The following is a 23,425-nucleotide window of genomic DNA, read 5'->3' as shown; positions in this document are numbered from 1 at the left end:
CTGTTTTAAGAGATGCCATATCTCATTTAGTTTTAGCACTTCTGTTAGGTAGGTACAGGAAGATGATATCCCATTTTGCTGATTGGGAATTTAAAGCACAAAGAAGTTAACAGGCTTGTCTTAAAATCATAAAACTAGTTAAAGAGAATGTTGACTTAACATCCTAGTCATCCTAATAGCCAATTTTAAGTGGACAAAGGACTTAAAACAGGACTTCTTATATCTCCAAAGAAGATATACAAACAGTCAGCAACCTCATGAAAAGATACTCAACATCACTCATCATTAAGGAAATACAAATCAAATCTTCAATATACCATTTCAACTCTAGGATGGCTATTATTAAATAAAATATTTTAGAAAAGAAGTGTTTGTGAGGATGTGGAAAAATTGGAATCCTCCTAGTGGGAATGTAAAATGGTGTAGCTGCTATGAAAAAGTATGGCAGTTCCTTTAAAAAGAAAAAAAAAAAAAATCAAACACAGAATTACTATATGATCCAACAATTCCACTTCTAGGTATATTCCTAAAAGAACTAAAAGCAGGGACTTGAACAGATATTCGCACACCAATATTCATAGCAGCATTATTCACAACACACAAAAAGTGGAAAAAACCAATCATCCACTATCAGATGAATGGATAAACAACATGTGGAATAAAAATACAATGGAATATTCAGGCTTAAAAAGAAATGAAATTGTGGTGCATAGTACAAGGATCAGAACCTGAGGACATTAAGCTAAGTGAAATAAGGCAGACACAAAAGGACAAATACTATATAATTCCACTTATATAACATAACTAAAACAGCCAAATTTATAGCGACACAAAGTAGAACAGTGGTTACCAGCGGCTAGGAGGAGGAGACTATATAAGGAGGAGTTATTAAAGGGCAGATTTTCAATTTGGGATGATGAAAAGGTTCTGTAGATAGTGGTGATGGTTGCACAACAACACGAATATACTTGATGCCACTGAACTGTACACTGAAAAATGGTTAAAATGGTAAATTTGTTGTGTCTATTTTACCACAATAATAAAAAAAACAAACCAGTTCCCCCAATTCCTATATTTTTATTCCATTAATCCAATAATTTCCAAACCTGTCTTTTATTACAATCAACCTGCATAGCTTTTAAAAATTTCAAAGCCCAGGCCATACTCCCAGGTTAAAACATGGACACATCACTATTGTTTTAATCTTTCAAGGTTATTCCACATCAAGTTTGGCTACTGCATTAATCTATATTTCTGTAGCTCTCATGGTACCATTTTTAATTTCTTAAATTTATAACTTCAACATTACGTATTCTGAACATATCTCCATGAACAAGAGAGCTTTATTAAAATCTAAAAGATAACATTTCATCTGTGAATTTTGAATATACTTCTGCTCACTTATTAAACACATTACTTACAACACTACAGTGTAAGGAATACTTAGAAAGCAATGATATTCTGGTTTACATCTTCAGATGCTCTGCAAGTACTCTTTATACGCTTATATTTCTCCAATATAAAAAATTTGTCAGGGGGCGCCTGGGTGGTTCAGTTGGTTAAGTGTCCAACTCTTAATTTCAGCTCAGGACATGATCTCACAGTATGTCAGTTCAAGCCCTGCTGGCTCTGTGCTGACAGTGAGGAGCCTGCTTGGTATTCTCCTTCTCTCCCTCTCTCTGCCCCACCCCTGTTCACAGTCTGTCTCTCAAAATAAATAAATAAACTTAGAGAGAGAAAAGAAATTTGTAAGTATTCTTTTACTACTTCCTATCACTTTAAAAAGATGTAGATACAGAAGAAACAGTGGTCTACAGGGTCCACAATCTGTCCTATCTCTCATGCCCTATAATCTAGCTCCAATACCAGCAAGATGTATGACCCTGGATAAGGGACTTAACCTCTCTGTGCTTCAGGTTTAGCAACTGTAAAACTGAAGTAATAACAGAGTTGTTTTAAGAATTGAGTTAATACACATTAAGTCCTTATTCTGAACACAGCCTGGACAGTTCTGCTTGAGCAAAGGTTTCTCACTACCCTCCTCCCCTTCAGAGAGAAAAAAACAAACAAGCAAAAAAACCTTCCCTATTATCATTCATATCTAAAGCCAATGGTTCAAAAGGACAGATTATAGGAGTCTATGGTAAAAACCATGTAAGAAATGATAGTAAGAAAAGCTCAAATGAGAGGGAAAAAGGAAGAAGTCTTCCTTAGCACTTAATTTTTCTCATAAATGTTTCTGGAAAGCATGAGAATGTAGAAAACTGACCATGTAAATCCTAATGACTGAAGCATTAGAGAAATTTCATGGGTCATAAGTACTATTATATCATCACTTAAGATTTCAGAAAATAGGACACATAATAATCTTGAAGAGACATTAATGACAGACCAACACAGGCTGCAGAGAGGGAAAAAAAAAAAAAGACAGCAACTACGTCCAACTGAGCAAATAGTAGGTACTTTGAGATAGGTGAAGGTTTCCCCTATCTTTGAGAGTCTCAAAATTTAACATACAATTCCAAGAGGGTTCAGAAAACCAGATAAAAAATATCTTTTACCAATAAACACTATACCAAGCTCAGCTGGACTTAAAGTCCTGGAACTATATTGCTAATGCAACAGCTAATATATACACGTGACTACTGAGCACTTAAAATTGTGCCCAGTCCAAACTGAGATGTACTCTAATTACTGAATATACATTAAACTTCAAAAACTTATTTAAGAAAAGTAAAATATCTCAATATTCTTTGCATAATTAATTACATGCTAAAATGATATTCTGGATCTACTGAGTTAAATATATTAAAATTGATTTCACCTGGTTTTTTGTTTTACCTTTTTCAATGTATCTACTAGAAGATTTAAAATTACATTTGTAACTCACAAAATTTCCATTGGACACTATTACCTTAGAATGCAGGAAGAAAGAAAAGGAATCCTTAGAAAAAATAATAGTGATAGCTCTTATCTTACCTAGAAGTTCAAGTTTTCAGAGGTATTGAGGAATCCAACCAAAGGACATCCTAAAGCTATATAAAATGGCTGCTAATGTATCTCCAAATGAAATTTAAATCTTGTGTTTATATTTATTAAAATATTAAAGTCACTGTGTAGAAACCACAGGTGTAGTAAAGATAAACAGTTTTATGGGTGAAATTTAAAGTATATTCCTTCATGTATCGCCTTAATAACAAAATCTTGACCAACTAATTCAGGAAAGCTCCTGAAGTATTATTTTAATTATAACTGTAAAGGCTCTGGTATAAACAACACCATCCAAAAGAACTTTCTGTTATGATGGAAATACTCTATTATCTACATCACCCAATACAATAGCCACCAGTCACAGGAGCACTTGAAATATGGTTAGTGAAATTGAGAAACTGAATTCCAACTTTATTTCAATTAACTGAAATTTAAATAGCCACCAGTGGCTAGTGGCCACTATCTTGAATAGCATGGTTCTAAAATTTCTTTAAAAGAAAAAAAATAGGGATTTATTTCCTTATTTTGCCCTAATATTCTAGTTACAATTAACTCTGTACAAATACTCAGGGATGTACTCCTCTCCATCCTGTGAACTTTGCCTGCTTCACGCCATAAGACGAAAATCTCTGTGAACCAGGCTCTCTTTGCTAATACTTAACCATAACGGCTTAGAACATACAGAACAGACATTAGATCCCATCTCCTTTATGTTCTATCCAGAAAAGATTTTACTTATATATACATGTAACTATACACATACATATATCTTATATATGTGTATATACATATTTCCTATACTGCCTTTAAAATTGAAGTTAAAGGTATCTTACACAGTAAAAATCTCAAAGCAGATTTACCAAATATATTTTTGCATAGAAATTAATTATACGGCTACATTTGTAGTTGAGGGAACATAGTAAAATTAAGGTATATATTCAGTGTTCCCTATTAACTTCTCTCCTATACGATCTCAACTGCCATTTAGCAGACTCCTATGTAAATACATACTGTAAGATACTGGACTAGCAGTCTTTTTGTTAAGTTTATTTTGAGAGAGAGAGAGAGAGAGAGAGCGAGCGAGAGAGAGAGCGAGCGAGCGAGAGAGCGCATGTGCAAGTGGAGGAAGAGCAGACAGAGAATCGCAAGCAGGCTCCACACACTCAGCATGAATCCCAAGGCAGGGCTCAAACTTATAGGGCTTGAACTCATGAATCATGAGATCATGACCTGAGCAGAAATCAAGAGTCAGACACAACCGACTAAGCCACTCAGGTGCTCCTGGACTAGCAGTCTTAAAAAAAAAATCCTTACTGATAACTTTCTACTCTGTGTACATTCCTACAAGCATTTAAAACTCTTACTAGGGGCACCTGTAATGCTAGTAAGTCACTGGTACTTACTACATCCATTTATCTGTGCTTTTACTAGCAAACATAGCGACTGTCATCTGATAGAGCCCCCTACACTGTAGGAAAATACCTAAACTGTTAAGACAAAACACTGATCATTCTTTTAACAATACCTGAAGATGGCAGATTTAAAAGTAATTCTTTTCAATTTTTCTGTGTTAATTATCCTTATAGCTTCTTAAATTTCTGTGGTTAATTACCCATATAGTTGAGGGGTTCTTTACAGCTAACCTAGCTATACCACTAGATTTAATTCCATTTCCTGAGTCCCTGAAGACTGTTACAGTTAATCAGACAATTAGCTATACTGAAGTCCAGATTATTAGATGAGAATCTATATTTAAGGGGCATAAAAGGAGGAAGAATGAAGAAGAGGTCAGTAATAGTATTTTCTCCTTTGTTCAAATCAAACCAGTTTCACAGTAACAATTTCCTTCCTTGACAATTGTGTTAATTCTTTTTAAGAAAGTGTATACAAGTTTAACAAAAAGTGAACTGATCAGTGAACAAAAATAGTATATATTATGCTTAATGGGTTAGCTTCATAATGGGCTAGAAGTGCACTAATTTATAATCTAATCTTTATCTACCTTCCCAATTATCATTCCATTGAATTCACTGGAAAAGTTAGTAGTCCCAAACCATAATTTAAAGCAACTGACAGACTTATATGCTAGGTTTTTCTACTTGCTTTTTCCTTTCCTTTTTTTTTTTTTTAATGTTTATTTATTTTTGGGAGGGACAGAGAGCGCGCACATGTGCACAAGTAGGGGAGGGGCAGAGAGAGAAAGGGAGACACAGAATACAAAGCAGGCAACAGGCTCCAAGCTGGCAGCATGGAGCCTGACACGGGGCTTCAACTCATGAAGCGTGAGATCATGATCTGAGCCAAAGTCAGATATTCAACCAACTGAGACACCCAGGTACCCCTCTACTTGCTTTTCTAAAGGGAGGGGAGATGTCAGGTAAGCTCCTATGAAAAAAGATTTGAGGAACAGCATTTATTCTTCCTGGATAAAATCAATTTTGTACCACAACTATCCTTCAAGAGTAATTCAAAAGAGCATATATACTATTTCTGATACCACCCCACTAATAAAACACAATTTGAATTTAGTCCCCCTTCTAAATGGGTCAGCCTCCTGGGGCACCTGGGTGGCTCAGTCAGTTGAGTGTCAGACTTCAGCTCAGGTCATGATCTCATGGTTCATGGGGTCAAGCCCTGCGTCATGCTCACTGCTGTCAGCACAGAGCCCACTTTGGATCCTCTGGTCCCCCACGCTGCCCCTCCGCCACTCATGCTCTCTCTCAAAAATAAATAAACTTAAAAATAAATAAATAAATGGGTCAGCCCACAGAAAAACACTAGTGCTCAATTACAGAATTAAATAACAAGTAGAATCTACTAGATTCATGGAAATCTCCAATATGAAAAGTTGTATCTTCTATTAATAATAGCCCATTAAGAGAACTTCTTGCATGAAGAGAAATAAAGATACTTCCAGTATCTAACATGGCTCATCGAACACATTCATTTACTTCTACTTCTTTGTGAAGCAAAAATAGATAGTAAAAGGCAGGAGAAGCACAAAGAGAATGGTGGAAGTAAAGACAACAGACAAAACATGATCACAAAATTTGGGGAGCTAGCAAGCAAAAGCAAAAATAGTAACTAACTTAGTAAATAAGGGCTAACGGGAAGATACCAAGGTAAAAAATGAATTAAACCCACAGAATCCTGAATCCCAGAGAGGTACAAAAGTTGAAGACACTGGTAGATCTTTGAAGGTGGATGCATGGTGTAACTAAAAAGAGAAAGAATGAAAAGTTCAAATGATAAGTCAGACTCCTAGACTTACTTCTCCATCCTGTAGACAGGATCTTTACATCTTTCCAGATCAGTGGAAAACTTACAAGTTCACTATGAATTGGATGAAACAGAGCGACTCTGCACTTAAAGATACTAGATACAGCTGAAATGATGTATTTAAAAGAGAAATTAAGTGAAAATCTAAATACCATACAAGTATAGTATTTCCCCAATATAAATGTACAACTACAGCCCCCTTTCCCCAGTAGACTCCCTAAACATCGGCAGCCAAGCTTATACTCTCTAGTTAGGATACTAAAGGACTCCTCCGGGAAAGCAATTAGCTTAAAGTAATGGGGGTGGGGAGGGACACATACAGATAGACAGGCAGCAGGCACCCAATAAAATGAACAGGTCCCCGACAAGTCACCCTACTAAAGCCTGCAATTTCACAGCTACTCACATACAAACAGAATTTCCAATCAGTATTTTAGTGCCCAGAAGTCTCAAGAGTAGAAAAGGAGGTAATTTAGATATTCAGGATCCCAAAATATTACTTCTCATGTACTCCCTTCTTAGGAAACTACTGGTGGATAGGCACTACCAAAATAGTTAAGACAAAAAAAACAAACATGAGATCTAGGAAATAAGGGAAAGGGAATTCCCATGATGAATGCTGTGAAACGAGCCTATAGAACAACCAGTCCAAATTAGAACTGAAAAATGAAGGGCTCAAACATATATTTTTTTAAAATACTTATCCTAGGAGAGAGAAAGAGAGAGAGAAAGAAAGAACGTGAAGGCACATGGGGGAGGGGGCAGAAAGAGAGGGAGAGTGGCGCCTGGGTGGCTCAGTCGGTTGAGCGTCCGACTTCAGCACGGGTCATGATCTCACAGTCTGTGAGTTCGAGCCCCGTGTCGGGCTCTGTACTGACAGCTCAGAGCCCGGGGCCTGTTTCAGATTCTGTGTCTCCCTCTCTCTCTGACTCTCCCCCGTTCATGTTCTGTCTCTCTCTGTCTCAAAAATAAATAAACATTAAAAAAAAAAAAAATTAAAAAAAAAAAAAGAAAGAAAGAAAGAGAGGGAGAGAGAGAATCCCTAGCAGGCTCCATGCTGTCAGCACAGAGCCCAATGTGGGGCCCAAACCCATGAACTGTGAGATTATAGCCTTAGCTGAAATCTAGAGCTGGATGCTTAACCAACTGAGCCATCCAGGTGCCCCACAAATAAAGATATTAAGTAACAAGAGAAGGGAGCCTGGGTGGCTCAGTTGGTTGAGTGTCCAATTCTTGGATTTTGGCTCAGGTCATGATCCCAGGGTCATGGACTGAGCCCTGTGTCAGGCTCCGCACTGTGTGGAATCTGCTTAAAATTCTCTCTCTCTCTCTCTCTCTCTCTCTCTCTCTCTCTCCCTCCCTCCCTCCCTCCCCCCCCCCTTCTCCCTGGCTCATGCTCTCTAAAAATAAATCTTAAAAAACAAAACAAACAAACAAAAACACACAGAGGGCCACCTGAGTGGCACAAGTTGTTTAAGTGTCCTGATTTTTGGTTTCGGCTTCAGGTCATGATCTCAGAGTCTGGGAGTTTAAGCCCTGTGCCAGGCTCTGCACTGATGGTGCTTGGGATCCTCTCTTCCTTTTTCTGTCTGTCTCTCCTGAGTGCACTCTCACACACTCTCTATTCTCTCAAAAATAAATTAAAAAGAGAGAGAAAGAAAAAAGAAACTAATAGATTACACAAACTACTTAAAGGAAGGGAGGGAAGATTTGTGCTTCTGGTAAATAGTCTGGGAGTGAATCACCAATCAGTACATAGATCAAAGGTCAGAAAACTAACTGAAAAGAGCTAGAGGATAAATATTTTAGGCTAAATATTTTAGGCTTTGTGGGTCATCTCTATTCGGCTGTGCTGTAGCGTGCAGGCAGGCATAAAATAATCCATAAATGAGTGAACATGGCTATGTTAAAATCAAATTTTACTTACAAAAACAGGTGGCAGGCTATATTTACCCTGTGGAGTAGTAGTTTACCAATCCCTGACATAGATAATTAAGTGAAAAAAGAAATAATCATGAACACAGAGGAAAACAAAAAGATACAGAGTAAATGGAATATAATCCTAATATACTATATGGCTTGGCTATAAATAGTATTTATATAATCATAGTAAATATTTTTTATGAACTCTTATAATCTTATTGGCAAGATAAGAAAGAAACAAAGGGAAAAGAACGCATACAAGTATATCAATGTCCAAGTGGTTGGGATGGAGGAAGAGTATAAAGTAACTAAACCATCAATACAAAGTCAATAGATTAATCCTGAATAACTGAAAACTCAAGAGTAAGCATGTTACTTGCTTTAAAATTTATAATAGGTAAATTGAAAGAAAGTTAAAAGGATTAAAAGGGAATGCGTATAAGGAGCACATCTAGGAGTTGGGGCTCAGGATCACAGCTTTTCATCATTTTAGATCTTAGTAATCTGCTTGACTTCTTAAAACTGTATTATGTATTTGGTGAACATTGCTAATTACCAACCTGTATTTCCCCTTCTTCTAATTGCCTACCTAATGTCTATTCTCTCTTTCTTCTTCTAATCAGAAACCTTATTTTGTTCAGCGTAGCAATGCTTCCACATAAAAATATTTGTTTCTCTCAGGATAGACAGTGATAAGTCAGCTAAAGTCTCTAAGAAGGAACCTATTTTCTGATTCAAGGGTCACCCCATCTAAATTCTTCCCTTCCTCTTCCTGTCTGAATTCACTGTGAGTGAAATCCAAAGCAACAACACCCACTGGGACCATGTGGATGAAAGCCAAAGACTAAAGACGACATGGAAGAAAAGTCCAGGAAACCTGAGTCCTTGAAGACATTACTGAACCAATGCACTAGTATTGAACTATATACCCCCAGATTCCTTGCAATTGAGAAAAATCAATTCCTACATAAGGCAAGTGGTTAAGTCTTCTGTCTTTTGCAACTGAATTCATTCCCAACCTGTACAATTAATTTTCTTGTTGATAATAAAGGTTTATGTTCATTTTCAAAGAGGGAAAAAATAAAAGAGCCTTGATTTGTCCAGGTTTATCTACTCATCCATTCTAATAAAACTAAAAAGAGAAGTTTAAAAGAACATTAAAAAAAGATGTGCACATAAGACAGAAAAGATGGCCTCTCAGCAATGATACAACATAACCAAATGTTTACTTCGTATCCTCACATCTTTCAGGGAAAACTAAAATATTTCCTTTTCCCTTCTCTCACATTCCATCTTACCACTGTTTTATCTCTCTTGAAGCCTCACTAATTTAACAACTGCTTGGGACCAAATCTTCTAACAGGCTGTGTCTCAAACCATTTAAATCACAGAGAACTGTAGCAACCTAAAGCTTTTAACTGCACAGGAAAAGATGGTATCTTAAAAGTCTTCTGTGCCTCTACCTACTCTACAAATTAGTGTCATAAATTTGCTTAATTCAAAGTTCAAGAAAATTACAAATACTCTAAGACTAAACAGGTCTTATATAGAAAAGCACAAATTTAAATTACTTTAAAGCAAAATGAGAAGTTTGGGAATGAAAAGAGCTAACTCAATCCAAAACATAACTACAGATCACTACAATTACAGATCACTATCTTTTACAAGTATTAATATTACTTAACAGAGTACTGTGAATATATTTGCACTAGTATAGTACTAAAATAAGCACTGTTCATTGCTTAAGCCTCTGCTTTCATCCTACCTTTTTTCTATCATCCCGAATAAAAATTTAGGCCACTATACTGAAACCACAGCCTATTCTCACTTCAAGAAAATTCTTAAAATGTGTAAAAGAAAGGGTGAAGTGGTTAAAGAAAATCATATACTTACAGCACTTTGCCAAAATTAACCTCATTCATCTGTCTGTAAGATAGCTTGTTTTACTCCACATTTTCTGTAAAGCTATAAAAATTAACAAACCTAAGAAATGTTAAGTAGGAGTTTAAATAAGATAGCTTACCTTTTATTTATAGGTTTTTCATCTTTTTCATAAGGCTTTACAAACCACTTGCCAATGCGTACAAAGTTCCGGTTCATTAAACACCGTTCCAACAGATTGTGAACTGCTTTAAAAAGCAGAGTACGACATTCATAGGAAAGTCCATTCTCCCACACTCCATCTTCCTCTTCTACAAGAGAAATGAAAGAAACAAAAACTATATCTACTCAGAGCCAAGCAAAAAGTGTTACAATTTAAACTCTCAATTCGTAAACCCCACTACCACTTAGTACATTAAACCTACTGCACCTCAGAATATTGAGCTACCATCACTTCAATATATCTCTACACATTAAGATATCAGGTTTCAAAGTTACTCCATATGGAATAAAACGCCTAAGTGCCATATATTCTACTAAAGTACCTGAAAATTATTTTCCCACTGCATAAAAAAGCAATGATGTAATGCAAACATACTGATTTGATTTCTGTATCCATGAAAAGACCATTTGTATAAGCTTGTATTTATTAAAGACACTCTATACCTGAAGTGCCAATTTCTAAGCTGGCTTACTTGTTAGTTACCTTGTCCTAATTCCTCTATTCATTCAGCTTGCCAAAAAAATTAGCTAGTTAATAATTAACCCAAAACATTTTATGTCCATCAGCATTCTAATCCACGACTCAACTATAAAAATAAGTGATGAATAAAAAGGAAGCTTTTGGCACACAGCCTAACAAGCAACGTATTATTAGCCACCTTAGGTCTCATTTCAAACAAACGATTCCCATGATTACTATTCAGTATAGGATCCTCTACTGGGGGAAGAAATTTTAAAATATAAAAACCAAAATTTTAAATAGCACTTATGATATAGTTGTAACTACCCTCACTATTCATTAGTAAGCAGCAATTTTGCCAGCTCACCTATTAACCACTCCAAGTTAACTTATCAAAAAAATATTAACATAGTTACTTCGAGAGAAGTCCAGATGTAGTTTAACAAAAATGTATTACTCTATCCTTTCATACCTTTAACAAAGCATCAAAAGAATACTGCTACAAACTGTACTTGAGCTCTTTAACTTATTTTGTTTCAAATATAATTTAGTATTATTTCATAGCCTATGTCTTTACAAACAATATACATGTGAATCTTTCAATGTAAGTAAAAAAATACATAAAACCTTTCTTAATTCAACACTAAAAATGTCTACACTACACTCACAGAAAAATAATAAACTATGATGCTTTTGAATAAAAGCAGAAGCATGTGTTTAGAGGGACACATGGTTTACATTCATAACCTACACAACAAATGGGAGAATGAACATTAACTAAAAAGCATATAATGACAGTGGACTTTAACTGCACTAGAAATTTGTGCCACTACAAAGTTAATGTTCTTTAAAGTGTTTTTAAAGTGTTTTAAATTAGTCAAGTCTTTCAAGTCAATTAATTATTTTTCCAAAAAGGTAAGCTTTAAAAAAAATCAGGTAAGCTATAGAAAATGACAATACTTGAGAACTGGAATAATTTTAAATCATTAATATTAAGCATTAGTATTAAAGATAAAAGGCTTTCACATTCTATTATATTATAGACAACCGTATATAGATAGATCTATATAAATCGATCTATCTATCTATATATATGTATCCATTTAAAGCCAAAACTTCATGAGTTTCGCTTTATTAAAGAAAACAGTAAGCTAGGAGAAAAGAGAAGTGGCACACATGGACTTCAATTTAATCATTTAAGGGTCTAGATCACAAGTATATTTGTGAGTCGCTGAGAGAAAAAAATCTTAATGTGCTTTCAGGCTAATCAGATTCTATCATTTCAAAATTAAAGTCACATTAAAAGTTTTACCTCAAATTATGATTTATAATTACTTAAAATATGCATGTTTTTAATTCCAAGAAAGTTATCCTAGGAATATCTTCCAGTTCTTAACTTCTTTGTAATCTATTTAGTGTATTTTTATTGCCATTTACCTCAAAAATCCTTACCTTCCGAGAAGCACAATGGTTATAACATCTGTTCTATACAAGAAATCTTTACCAAAACCTTTTTAACTAGTTCTAAGTTCAAAAGCTACAAAAACCTAAGACACAGAATTACCATTACATATTAAAGTTGTACAGTTACTATAAACTTCAAATATCGGAAAATTATTCACTTAAAACTTGAGAATGAATTTGCCTTCTTCCCAAAAAGTAAATAAAACAGTGTTTGGAATAGTAAAAGCCTACAATACAATAATTTATATACATTTTTCTTCTTTTTTTAGAGACACAGAGCAGGAGAGAGGGACAGCGGGAAAGAGAGACCAACCTAAGCAGGCTCCACACTCAATGCAGAGCCTGATGCAGGGCTTAATCCCAGGACACTGGGATTATGACCTCAGCTGAAATCAAGAGTTGGACACTCAACTGACTGAGCCACCCAGGCACCCCTACATACATTTTTTTTTTTTTTTACATAAAATTCAGTTACACCTGAATTTAAATGATTTAAGAATACTAAATATAGTTTAGGAAATTAATCAGCATTAATTTTCAAGCATTTCTCTCTCATTGCTTTAAGTTTTATCTAGGGAAACTCAGGTGAACTTAATGCTTTTATCTCGAGAAACTCAAATGAACTTATCCTCATTTTACATCATACCCTCAAACTCCCACAATTTTCATTAACAGTAAATGGGATTTAGGCATAAAACCACCACCTGTTAGGGTTTTCTAAGCCAACAAACATCTTAAGTACATCCTCACCTATACATCAAGTAACTAAGCAACTATTACACTAAAGTAACATAATTTCATTTTTCACTGCTGAGGAAATAAGTCCTAATAACTAACACTCAGTGAAAAGCCTAAAGATTTTTTTTGGTGTTTTTTTTTTGGGGGGGTGGGGGAATCACTTAAAAATAAGAGACTACTGAGCAAAGCTTCTAATATCCTGATGTTATAATAACCATAGCAAAAATACTTCTCTACATGTTGTATTCAGATATGAAAAGTGAAATGGTACAACCAACCCACCCAAGACAATGATATGCACCTCTTACACTAATTAAAACAAGTCCTTGAATTGCAACACAAGTACTACAATAGAGAAAGGAGGTAGAGGGGAACACATGGCAAATCTTTACCTAGTTCTTTTGAATTTAATCAACCATAGCCTAACAGAAAAAGTCTGCTTAATGCACTTAAATGTTTTTTCTCCTCTTGTATCTGTATCCCCAGAGAAAACAGGTTCAATTTTGTTTATAGTACTTTTCCATCAGAACTCTTAGCATTAGAATTCTTCATCATCGTTACTTGAAAAATTTTTACAAAGTATCTATTTGAAAAAAACAATACAAAAGTTCACATGCTAAATTTGATAACCATAAAATATTTTTTTTCCTGAGGATACAAGACTACAGCGATGATGATAAACTATCTGATAGGTCATTAAAATAATTCTGAGTGGTGGGGTGCCTGGCTGGCTCAGTCGGTAGACATACGACTCTTGATCTGGGGGTTGTGAATTCAAGCCCCTCATTGGATATAGACATTACTTAAAAATAAAATCTTTAAAAATAATAATTCTGAGTGGGGGAAAAAATGAAAAGAACAAATGAGCTGACACACCTAATACCTAATGTTCAACATTTTTCTCAAAACTGACATCTTTAAACATTTCAACAATAGACCAGTAAAAAAGGAATCTTTTCCTAAATAATTTTGACAAACTATTAAAACACAACATACACTAATGAATAATGAATGGGTCAAAATGATGGTAGAAAATACTACCTGAAAAAAAAATATCCTGAAAGAGTAAAGAGAAATGTTTTTATTTTTATTAATGTTTATTTTTGACAGAGAGAGAGAGAGAGAGAGAGAGAGAGACAGAGAGAGAGAGAGAGAGAGACAGAGCATGAGCGAGGGAGGGGCAGAGAGAGAGGTAGATACAGAATCCAAAGCAGGCTCCAGGCTCTGAGCTGTCAGCACAGAGCCCGACGCGGGGCTCGAACTCACAGACCACGAGATCATGACCAGAGCCAAAGTCGGACGCTCAACCGACTGAGCCAACCAGGTGCCCCAAAAAGAAATGTTTAAATGTCTAATTCAGCGTTTGTCTTGAATACTATAATTGCCCATTCACAGTCATTCATTCAACAAATATTACTGAGAGCCTTAAGCTGACAGCATCATTGATCTATGGCAAAACCTGAAAAGCTCTGGTTTAAATACCCTAATATATGTTGATGATTATCTTTGATATGAAGGTTTAAAAAAATATAGTTTCTTGCTCAAAATGGACAGTACACAGAAGAAACAGGACAAACAAAATTGTCCTAAAAGACAAGTGAATAAAAAAGTTGGGTCACAAGTAAATTATGGAAGACGACAAAAATGAATTAACTCTCTTCAGGGTAGCTAGAGAACAAAAGTTTTTAGTTTGGCTGCACTAGATTCCTATACTTCACTGCTGTTTATCTACTTGTTAATCCTGTTAAAGCTGCTACTCAAGGTTAAATTCCATTATAATTAATATCCTTCAATAAAAGAATCTAAAATTCTAAGACTAACGAATGGCCCATTTAGTTTGACAGTATTATGATGAAATTCTTGTATAATGAAAAGTATTTGGACACGTAGCTAAAATTCCATATATACACCACAGGAGCCAAAAAAAATAACAAGTATTTTTAGCCCTGACTTTGTTTTTTTAGTTCTCAAGGTATCAAGTTTTCTCAAAGTCTCATCACATTCTAGCTTACTATAATTTTTTTTTAAAAGATGTAAACCTTCAGGAGAGGTTTTGTTTTTATTCTTATTTAAGGGAAAGACTAAAAGCCAATAATGACAGCAATAAAATTCCAAAAAAGTGAAGGCATAAAACAAAAATACCCAGAAAAAATTCTTCTCCTTCAAGGACACACTAATGGTAATAAAACAATCTTGCTTTGATGCAAACTAATAGCACACTTAAAAGAACAAATCAGTCCTGCCCACTATAGATAGGACTTGTGACCAGAGAAATTAAGCTAAAATTTTCCCAGCACCAGTTTTATATTTCTATCACACAACCACTAAATGAGGTCTGCTACAAATGTTAAAGCAAAAAAAAAAAAAAAAAGAAAAAAAAGAAATTTAAGGCTGTAATCAAGAGAGGAATTTTGTTCCCTAATCCTTCTTCTATCAAAACATACTGAAATTGGGGCCCCTGGGTGGCTCAATCGGTTGAAGGTCTGACTTCAGCTCGGGTCATGGTCTCGCAGTCTGTGAGTTTGAGACCCGCATCAGGCTCTGTGCTGACAGCCTGGAGCCTGGAGCCTGGAGCCTGGAGCCTGGCGCCTGGAGCCTGGAGCCTGCTTCTGATTCTGTGTCTCACTCTCTCTCTGCCCTTCCCCCACTCATTCTCTGTCTCTCTCTGTCAAAAATAAACATTAAAAAAAAAACCACATACTGATATTGATTCAACTACCCATTCTCAGAGGAAAGAGCAAAAAGTTAAAAACAAAATTAAAAAAAAATAGTAGTAAGTAGAAGTTTTTGGCTTTGAGATTCAAAGAATATTCTGAACAAATGTCCTCCTGGAATGTTAGTTAGGCCAATACTAGTTAGTATAAACCCTAACCCAAAAATCATTAGGTCTTTGCAAATTACTAAACAGTATTGACTACTGCTACAAAACAAATAACTGAGGGTTTGAAGTATCAAATTAGATTTGGTTTGCTGTGACAGATTTTTACCAATTAGCAACATGACAGATTTCTACCAATTAGCTATAAGGTGAGTTTACATTCTATTTCTATACTTCATCTACACTTGAAAAGAAAGGAACCCAAACATAGGCTACAGACAAAATTTAAAATGCACTATAGAACCTGATCAGACTCTTCAGAACTATCAAGATTATCAAAACAAGAAAAGTCTGAGAAAATATCAGTCTAGAACAATCTAAGGAAACGGGACAACTAAATGCAGTATCCTGGATGAGGCAGAGGGTAGAAAAAGAATTTCAAGTAAAAATAAAGGAAACCCAAATAATGTACAGACTTTAGTTAACACCACTGTATCACTATCAGTTCATTAGTTGTGAAAAATGTTAACAATACATAAGATACTCAAAATAAAAGCTAGGTGAGAATTATATAGGAACTTTCTATACTATCTTTGCAAATTTTATGTAAAACTTTTAAAATTGAGTTTATTTTTAAAAATACACTAAGGATGACATGAAAGAAAGGGGTTAAGCAAGGGCAATTCTGTACTTTTATAACTAAATATTTCAGTTAATAAGAAAAACAGAATTTTACTCTTTGCAAAATAGAATGCTTTCCCTCCTTTCCCCACCAAGAAGGGAAATATCACCATAATCACAAACATTTCAGTAACAAGATGTCATAGGTGCTGAACCAAACAGAAGGGCACTGCCTGTGCCTGCAAAAAGCAAGCTCAAACTAAATTAACCAGCTTTTTAGTTACCACCTGGGTCCTTCCGGTTCCCCTTTCCTCAGTGCTACACCTCCACTTGGAACTCAGGATTGCCTCCTGCAGCTGATGCCACCCCTACTGTCCAGCTGCTCTCTTCTCAGGGGAGCTTAAAAGAAGGGAATAGAGTGCCACAGATGGGAAGAAATGAAAAAGGGGTTAGCTAGACAGACAGAGGCAGACTAATTATCCCAAAAGGGAGGCAGACGGTGTCCCTGGAGCAAAGAAAAGGGCTAGACAAATATACTCCATCTGAAAAGACCTTATTATTCTTTAAGATATGTCTGATTTAAGTAACAACATTCTAAAGTAAATGACAAGGGGGCTGGGGGAGAAAGCTAAAACATTACATAAATACCAATGACTATACACACTACAGAACAAGCTTTGGAACGGTAATTACGATTATACATACTACTCCTAATATATTTTGCTTTACTATTTCAATTGCTTTCACTTTGACACAATTTTTAAAGTTAATTACCATTCAGTGGCATTCAGCAAAATCTAACAACAATTAAAACCTAATATGCCAAAATTATATTCATTTACATTCAAGATCAATATTTTAAAATACAGGTACTACCATTTTTTTTAGTTATGCAAAAAAGCAAAATTAAACTACAGAAGCAGTTTTTTAAACTGTAGCCCAGTTTTAGGAGAAAACATTTAGCATAACATGAAACTTAGGGGAGAAAAAAAATCCACACAGTATTTTCATTTAACTTTAATAGGCTTTACTTCTAAAACATTAGTCCTACTATGGTAAAACTGAATACCTCACACCTGTTAAAATTATCTTTGATTTCACAAAATGTATTACATGGAATCTGGGGGGAAATGGTCTGTTCATATGCTCTGCCAATTTTATTAACACTAAAATCCCCAAGTCAGCATTATAGTTTATCAACAACTAGTTTTTATCTATAGTTTATAAACATCATTAAAAATAGTTCCCAAAATTTTTGTAAGGTGGTTTTTATGACCACTTAAAATAAAGATTAAAATAACTCCAGCATACCAAAGTCAATGGAAGAAAAAGGAAGCTGGCAAGCTTACCTTTTGACATGACAATTAAAAAGCAGCAGCATCTTGCTGATGCCAGGAAGAAATTTCATATCCTGATATATATGTATATATCATATATTTGTGCATGTACATATATATAAACACATCACTTTACATATTTAGAACTACACTGCATACTTAGAGAACTAAGAACTAATCTCTCCAGCAGGGATCTTATTAGGAAAGCTGGAAAAGCTGGAAAGCATTTATCATAAAAGAACTGCAATCACTCTCAAAATAAGGATTAGCACTGAAGGGTTTGTTCATTAGAAGGTAAAGGCGACATTCAAAACAAATATAACACATACATTCCTACAGAAAAGTTAGTCTTACTAAGGGCTTATTTGAGACAGCCACCTGGATTACATTACATCCAAAAATAAAATAGGTCTTACAGGTCAAATGGGCACTAATAGAAACTTCAGAGTACTCAATTTCAAATAAGAATGCTTTTTTTTAGTTATCTAAAAATCCTAAATTTACCTGTCAAGAATCATTACCAAACATCTTGCTGAAGTGGTTGGTACCTTACATGCAAATAACTAATCATTTACATTCCTATCATCAAAGATTCAGTTAACATTGATTCTTACAGTCAAAGTAAGCAAAAGCATCAGCGATTACTGTAAGAGAGCTATAGTTTGTTTTTCTAAAGTAACATTTAGTCCTAAAAGTCACAAAAATAAGACAGAAGTAACCTTATTGATACATTTATAATAAAATTATTTCTGTGTAACTTTTTTGATTATGACCCCATGTTCTTTCTATATAAGCTAAATAAGTTGGCACTAGTCTCATCTTAATGATAGTCTTTGATGAAACAGTATCTAAAAGAATCACTTTCCAAAAATAACACAATTAACATATGCTTTCATTCGTTAATATAACAATAACTAAATATGTATCTGAAAAAACACGAGAAAGTTACAACATTTCTAGATACCCCTATAACTATCTGCATACTCATACAGTAGACAGCAATGGCAAAATTGACGCAAATAGTTAGTTACATATGCCTACAAATTACTGTTAGGAACTTTATGCTCCCCCATTCCATTTTTCTTAGGTAATGTAACATGTCTTCCCTGTGCCCTGTCTGTAAGAAGTTCACAAGGAAGCTGGGTGGTGAAAGAACAGTTATTCAAGGCTAAAGCCTACCACAGTATGGATAATTTAAGTAAAATAAAATAACCAGAGTGAAATAAGCTAAATTTTTATCTGGCTTCATGCCTAACAATGTTTCACACACAAAAACATCTCAATTTGTAATATAAATGATTTTTAGGAAAAGTATACAATGTTGCTGTATCATTACTTAGAAATGATAAGTTGCTTTCACCTGACAAGTCATGGTGAATAAGGTCAGCAAAATTGGGGTCTTCACCCCACCAAAATATCCACAATTCTCTTCTTCCAGGTCTCTGATCTCGCCGCCAAACACCGAGTACATCTGCCTTAAGGCAGCGACTAAAACTGCTCAAAATGGGGTCTTCCTCTGTCACCGGAAACAGAATAGGGGCAGAAGTTGGGCCTTGCCATACATATCTTTTCCATTTAATTCCCGTCAAGTCAGCCTAAAGAAAAGAAAGCGTGATTATTGCACATTCACTCAAAGTCAAAAGCACTCACTTTTAAAGTCCCTTCTTTAAGACATTATAATTTTTCAATATATACTTAAGATATTAAAGCAGATTGACTGAAAAAAAAAAAATGTTTGATAAGTGAACCAAAAATTTAAGGACCAGAAACAGTTAAAAAATTAACACTGACATATCACTGAATAGCAACAAATACTGTGTCCCAAAGAGAAATAAGTGTAATAATGTTAAATACAAACATGTACTTTAATACTGCACACTTAGTAAACATTTCCTAAGTTCTGTTCCAACTAGTCACACTTGTAACAGAAAATTAATTTTTAAAGACTCATCATTCCATGTTTATAGAAGTGATGTCTCTAATGAAAAGAAACGTGAACTATAACTGAAAAAATTTATTAGTTCTTCACATATCCCTTTTAGGAAAAGTGAAATAGGTGCTCACAAAGAACTGTCAAGATTTGTAGTAGTCTATTTTCAAAGAACCTGATACTAAAAGTACCAAAAATAGACGGAGCCAGAAATGTAAAACCTGCTGTTATGTCTTAACATCTGAAGATGATGCTGATTAATGGACATTGTACAAGAAAACATTTTATAAGAGAAGGGCGCTAAAAATCCCTATTTGGCACAGTGAAAGAAATTCGACAGAGGAAATTCCGTAATTCTTTACTGCGCTTAAAGGTGTAAAGCCTAAAGTGCCAAAAATGAAACTGCTGATACATGACTGGCAGTTTACACTTGCCAACTAGTTGTGCTCCGCCCACTCAGTTCACTTACCTATCAGATTCTCTCTTAATATTTCTCATAGCACAGAAAATATAAAAAAAAGTCACTGAAACTTTAAATCATGGATGAAGCTAAGCTACTGCCCAACTGAGGACTAAATATTTGCAACAGTTGGTACTTTTCAAAGTCTTAATAGTTGGATGTTCCCAGAACTGGGCCAACCTATACAATTGTCATTCTTGCATCCAACTTCCCTAGACTTTTCAATAAAACGAGGAGCAGCCTGCTCAAAGCATTCTAAAAATACAAGCAAAACAGACAAATAAAAAAAAAAAATTAGTGCAAAATCATGACCTCCATTAGTCCGTTTCACTCTCACACAAACATAATGTAATAAAAGCAAGATGGCTAGAAATTGTCAAAACGGTAAACTGTTTTCAAAGTTTAAAGAGAAAACATATGAAATAGTATCTACTGGTTTTTATACAGAGATATGAACTCATCGGAGGAAAAAACTAATCTGCTAGTTTGACTCATTAGAAGAACGTAAAACGAAAAGAGATTTTTAGTATCTAAGTTCCGGGGTACTGTTTATTGGGGGAAACCAGACTACCGGACTGAGGCATAAAGGCACCGGGAGAATGGGCAATGTGCAAAGTGTGAAGAAAGATACACGGTCAATAAGGTGAAAAGCAATAGTTAAGAAACACAGAGGGAAATGTGAGTGTCCAGCCAGATAAGGAGCACAAGTTGAAGGCAGGACTACGGTGAGAAAGAGTCAGAAACAAGGAAGGAAAAAAAAAAAAAAAAAAGCCAGCACTCCTACACCAGAGCCCAGGATGGTGGGTGAGCGAACGCGTTTCCCGGGGTTGGTGCGGAGCTGGGCCGCCACGCCGGCTCTGGCTGGGCCTAGCCTAGGGACTCGGGCATCTGGATCAGACCCGGACCCCCTCCCCCACGGCCCAAGGGCGCACCTCGCCGCCCCCTCCCCCACCGCCCCGTTCGCCGGGGCCTCTGCCCGCGGCCCGGGCACTTACCAGGCAGAAGAGGTTACAGTGACAATCTTCCAGGCTGGCCCCGTTCGGCACGAAGGAGGAACTCATCGTCCCTCACAGCAGCCGCCGCCGGCGCCACAACCCACCATCCGCCATTACCGCCGCCTCCGACCAGAGAGAGAAACACAGACACCGGGGAGGGCGGGGGGGTGGTGGTTGGGGGAGCGGTGGAAGAGGAGGCCGCCGGGCCGCCCGCCCTCCCCACCCACCCCCCCCGCCGCCGCGAGCAGCCCCCGCCGCCCGGCCGGCACCTAGCCGCCCGGGGCCCAGGGCCGGCGGGAGGGCCGCGCCGCGCTCGCCCCGCGGGCCGGACTGCAGCCGCCGCGGAGCCCGCGGACGCTCGTTCCTCTCTGGGGGACAGAGGAGATATGGGCCCCTTCCACAAGGAAAAATAATAAATTACACAATAAATAATTAAAATCGAGTCCGAGAGGGCAGAGCACAAGCCCTGGAGACTTCTCCCGGGCGGGGAGGCGCCCGTAGAGGGGCAGGAAGGGCAAGAACCGGGAGAGAAGCTCAGGCCCCCGGCCCGGCAGCGGCGATGTCCTTAAGCCCAGAATCTCTTCAGCGGCGGAGGTGGTGGCGGCGTCTGCGGGCTGAGACCATTCTCTGGCTGTGTCTTCGTGTCGTCCCTGGGCCAAGCCGGCCTAACGTCTGCTCTACTGCGGCCTCACCGCCCGGACGCCGTAGTCTCCCCCATTTTGTGGGCCCAGCGGGCGGTGTTTTTCCCCCTTTAATCCGAATTCACGGGTTTTCCCTTCGCTTTAATGGCGGCCACAGGGACCAGCTCGCCCTCTCTGCTCGCCCATTGGCCGCCTTGAGGTCACGTGGGCTCGGGCTCCGTGGGGAGGAGGAGAGAGAAGGGAGTGAGAGAGGGCCGGGAAGCTTTCGGCGGAGGCGGTGAGCCCTGGGGACCGGACAACCAGCTGGCGGCTACTAAGATAGCGCCATCTGCTGGGTGCCCCAGCTAGTGTAAGATGACCCCGGGCCCCAGGCCCTACCTTGTTCCTTTCTGGGAATTTTGCAGTGCAAAAGGGTTGTATCACAAATCTGATAATTACGTGGAAATCAGTTTGATTTCGTCGTAAGAGAAAGTGTTGTAAAAATTCTCAGGCATCCTCAATCCTCATTTTTTCCAGGGGACCACTGAGGTGTTTTGCAAGCCTCTGAGCTTGGGAGTCAGACGACCTGAGATACAACTTGGACCCTTAAAAGTTGTGATACTAAGAAAGAAATGTATAAGAAACAATATAGCCTCGTTGTTAATAGCCTGAGAGTTAGAGCCACACTGTTGGGGTTCAAACCTTGAGCTAGTCACCTCTTTGTGTCTCAGTTTCCTCATTTGTGAAGTGGGGAAGAGATACCCCCTATCTCACAGGATTGTTGTGATAATTAATACATATAAAGCAGGTATCCCAGTACCTGGGATAGATCTGCATTGCTAAGAGTTATCTATTATTGTTGTCATCATTACCTCATAAGATTATTGTGAGGAGTTGGTGAACCAGTCAGTTTAAGTGAAGTGCCCACCAGTATAATCTCTGTGAGAGCTAGAACTTTGTTTTGCTTACCGCTGTATCACTAGGGCATAAAACAAGGTTCCTAGAACACAGTAGGTGCTTGATATTTGTAAATCTGCAAATCGATGAATAGTAAGAAGTGGTAAGTAAGTAAGATATTAGTTCCCTTCCCTATAAAATATTCAATTCTTTCCTAGATTACACTTAAGTATAAGAATTCAAACATTTTCCCTGAGGTTTTCTCTCTCCCCTAACAGTGGGGAGAGAGAAAGGAAGTAAGAGAGAGAATGGAAGAAGGCAAGGAGAGGTAAAGGTGAATCAAAAGTTAGGGGATGCCTGGGTACTCAGTTAGTTGAGCTTCCGACTCTTGATTTGGACTCAGGTTACAATTTCATGGTCAAAAGATCCAGCCTCGCATGGCTCACTCTGTGCTGGGAGTGGAGGCTGCTTAAGATTCTCTCTCTCATCTTGATGATGAAAGTTGAACTTTCTTTCATGAATTTGTTGTCTTTAAAATTTTTATTTCTTGGGGCACCTGGGTGGCTGAGTCAGTTGAGCATCCGACTTGGACTCAGGTCATGATCTGGGGGTTCATGGGTCCGAGCCCCGCATCGGGCTGTACTGACAGCTCAGAGCCTGGAGCCTGCTTCAGATTCTGTGTCTCCCTCTTTCTCTGCCCCTCCCCCACTCATGCTCTGTCGCTCTTGCTCTCAAAAATAAATATTAAAAAAAAATTTTTTTAAAGATTCTCTCCCTTTCCCTCCCCCC

The 23,425-nt window shown here is 37.1% G+C and overlaps 1 protein-coding gene across 3 annotated transcripts in view; it reads right to left on the bottom strand.

Annotated features, from left to right (window-relative positions):
* The window catches only part of MED13 (mediator complex subunit 13), a 109,369-nt gene extending 87,411 nt beyond the window's left edge, over window positions 1–21,958 (bottom strand). Inside the window, exons 1-3 of one of the 3 annotated variants that reach the window (XR_007459163.1) lie at window positions 21,120–21,958; window positions 19,095–19,329; window positions 10,217–10,385 (exon numbers count right to left, since the gene is read on the bottom strand). Coding sequence is in view for 2 of the 3 variants with exons in the window: in XM_049636528.1 (XP_049492485.1) it covers window positions 10,217–10,385; window positions 19,095–19,329; window positions 21,120–21,185 (470 nt within the window). In the remaining variant the exon portion in view is untranslated. The other 2 variants (XM_049636528.1, XM_049636529.1) reach the window with 2 other exon arrangements.
* Window positions 21,959–23,425: the final 1,467 nt, after the last annotated feature.

This window comes from Panthera uncia, chromosome E1 (assembly GCF_023721935.1).
Source record: "Panthera uncia isolate 11264 chromosome E1, Puncia_PCG_1.0, whole genome shotgun sequence".
Lineage (NCBI taxonomy): Eukaryota > Metazoa > Chordata > Mammalia > Carnivora > Felidae > Panthera > Panthera uncia.
Note: the sequence above shows the minus strand (reverse complement) of the source record. Positions and strands in the feature narration are given on the sequence as shown.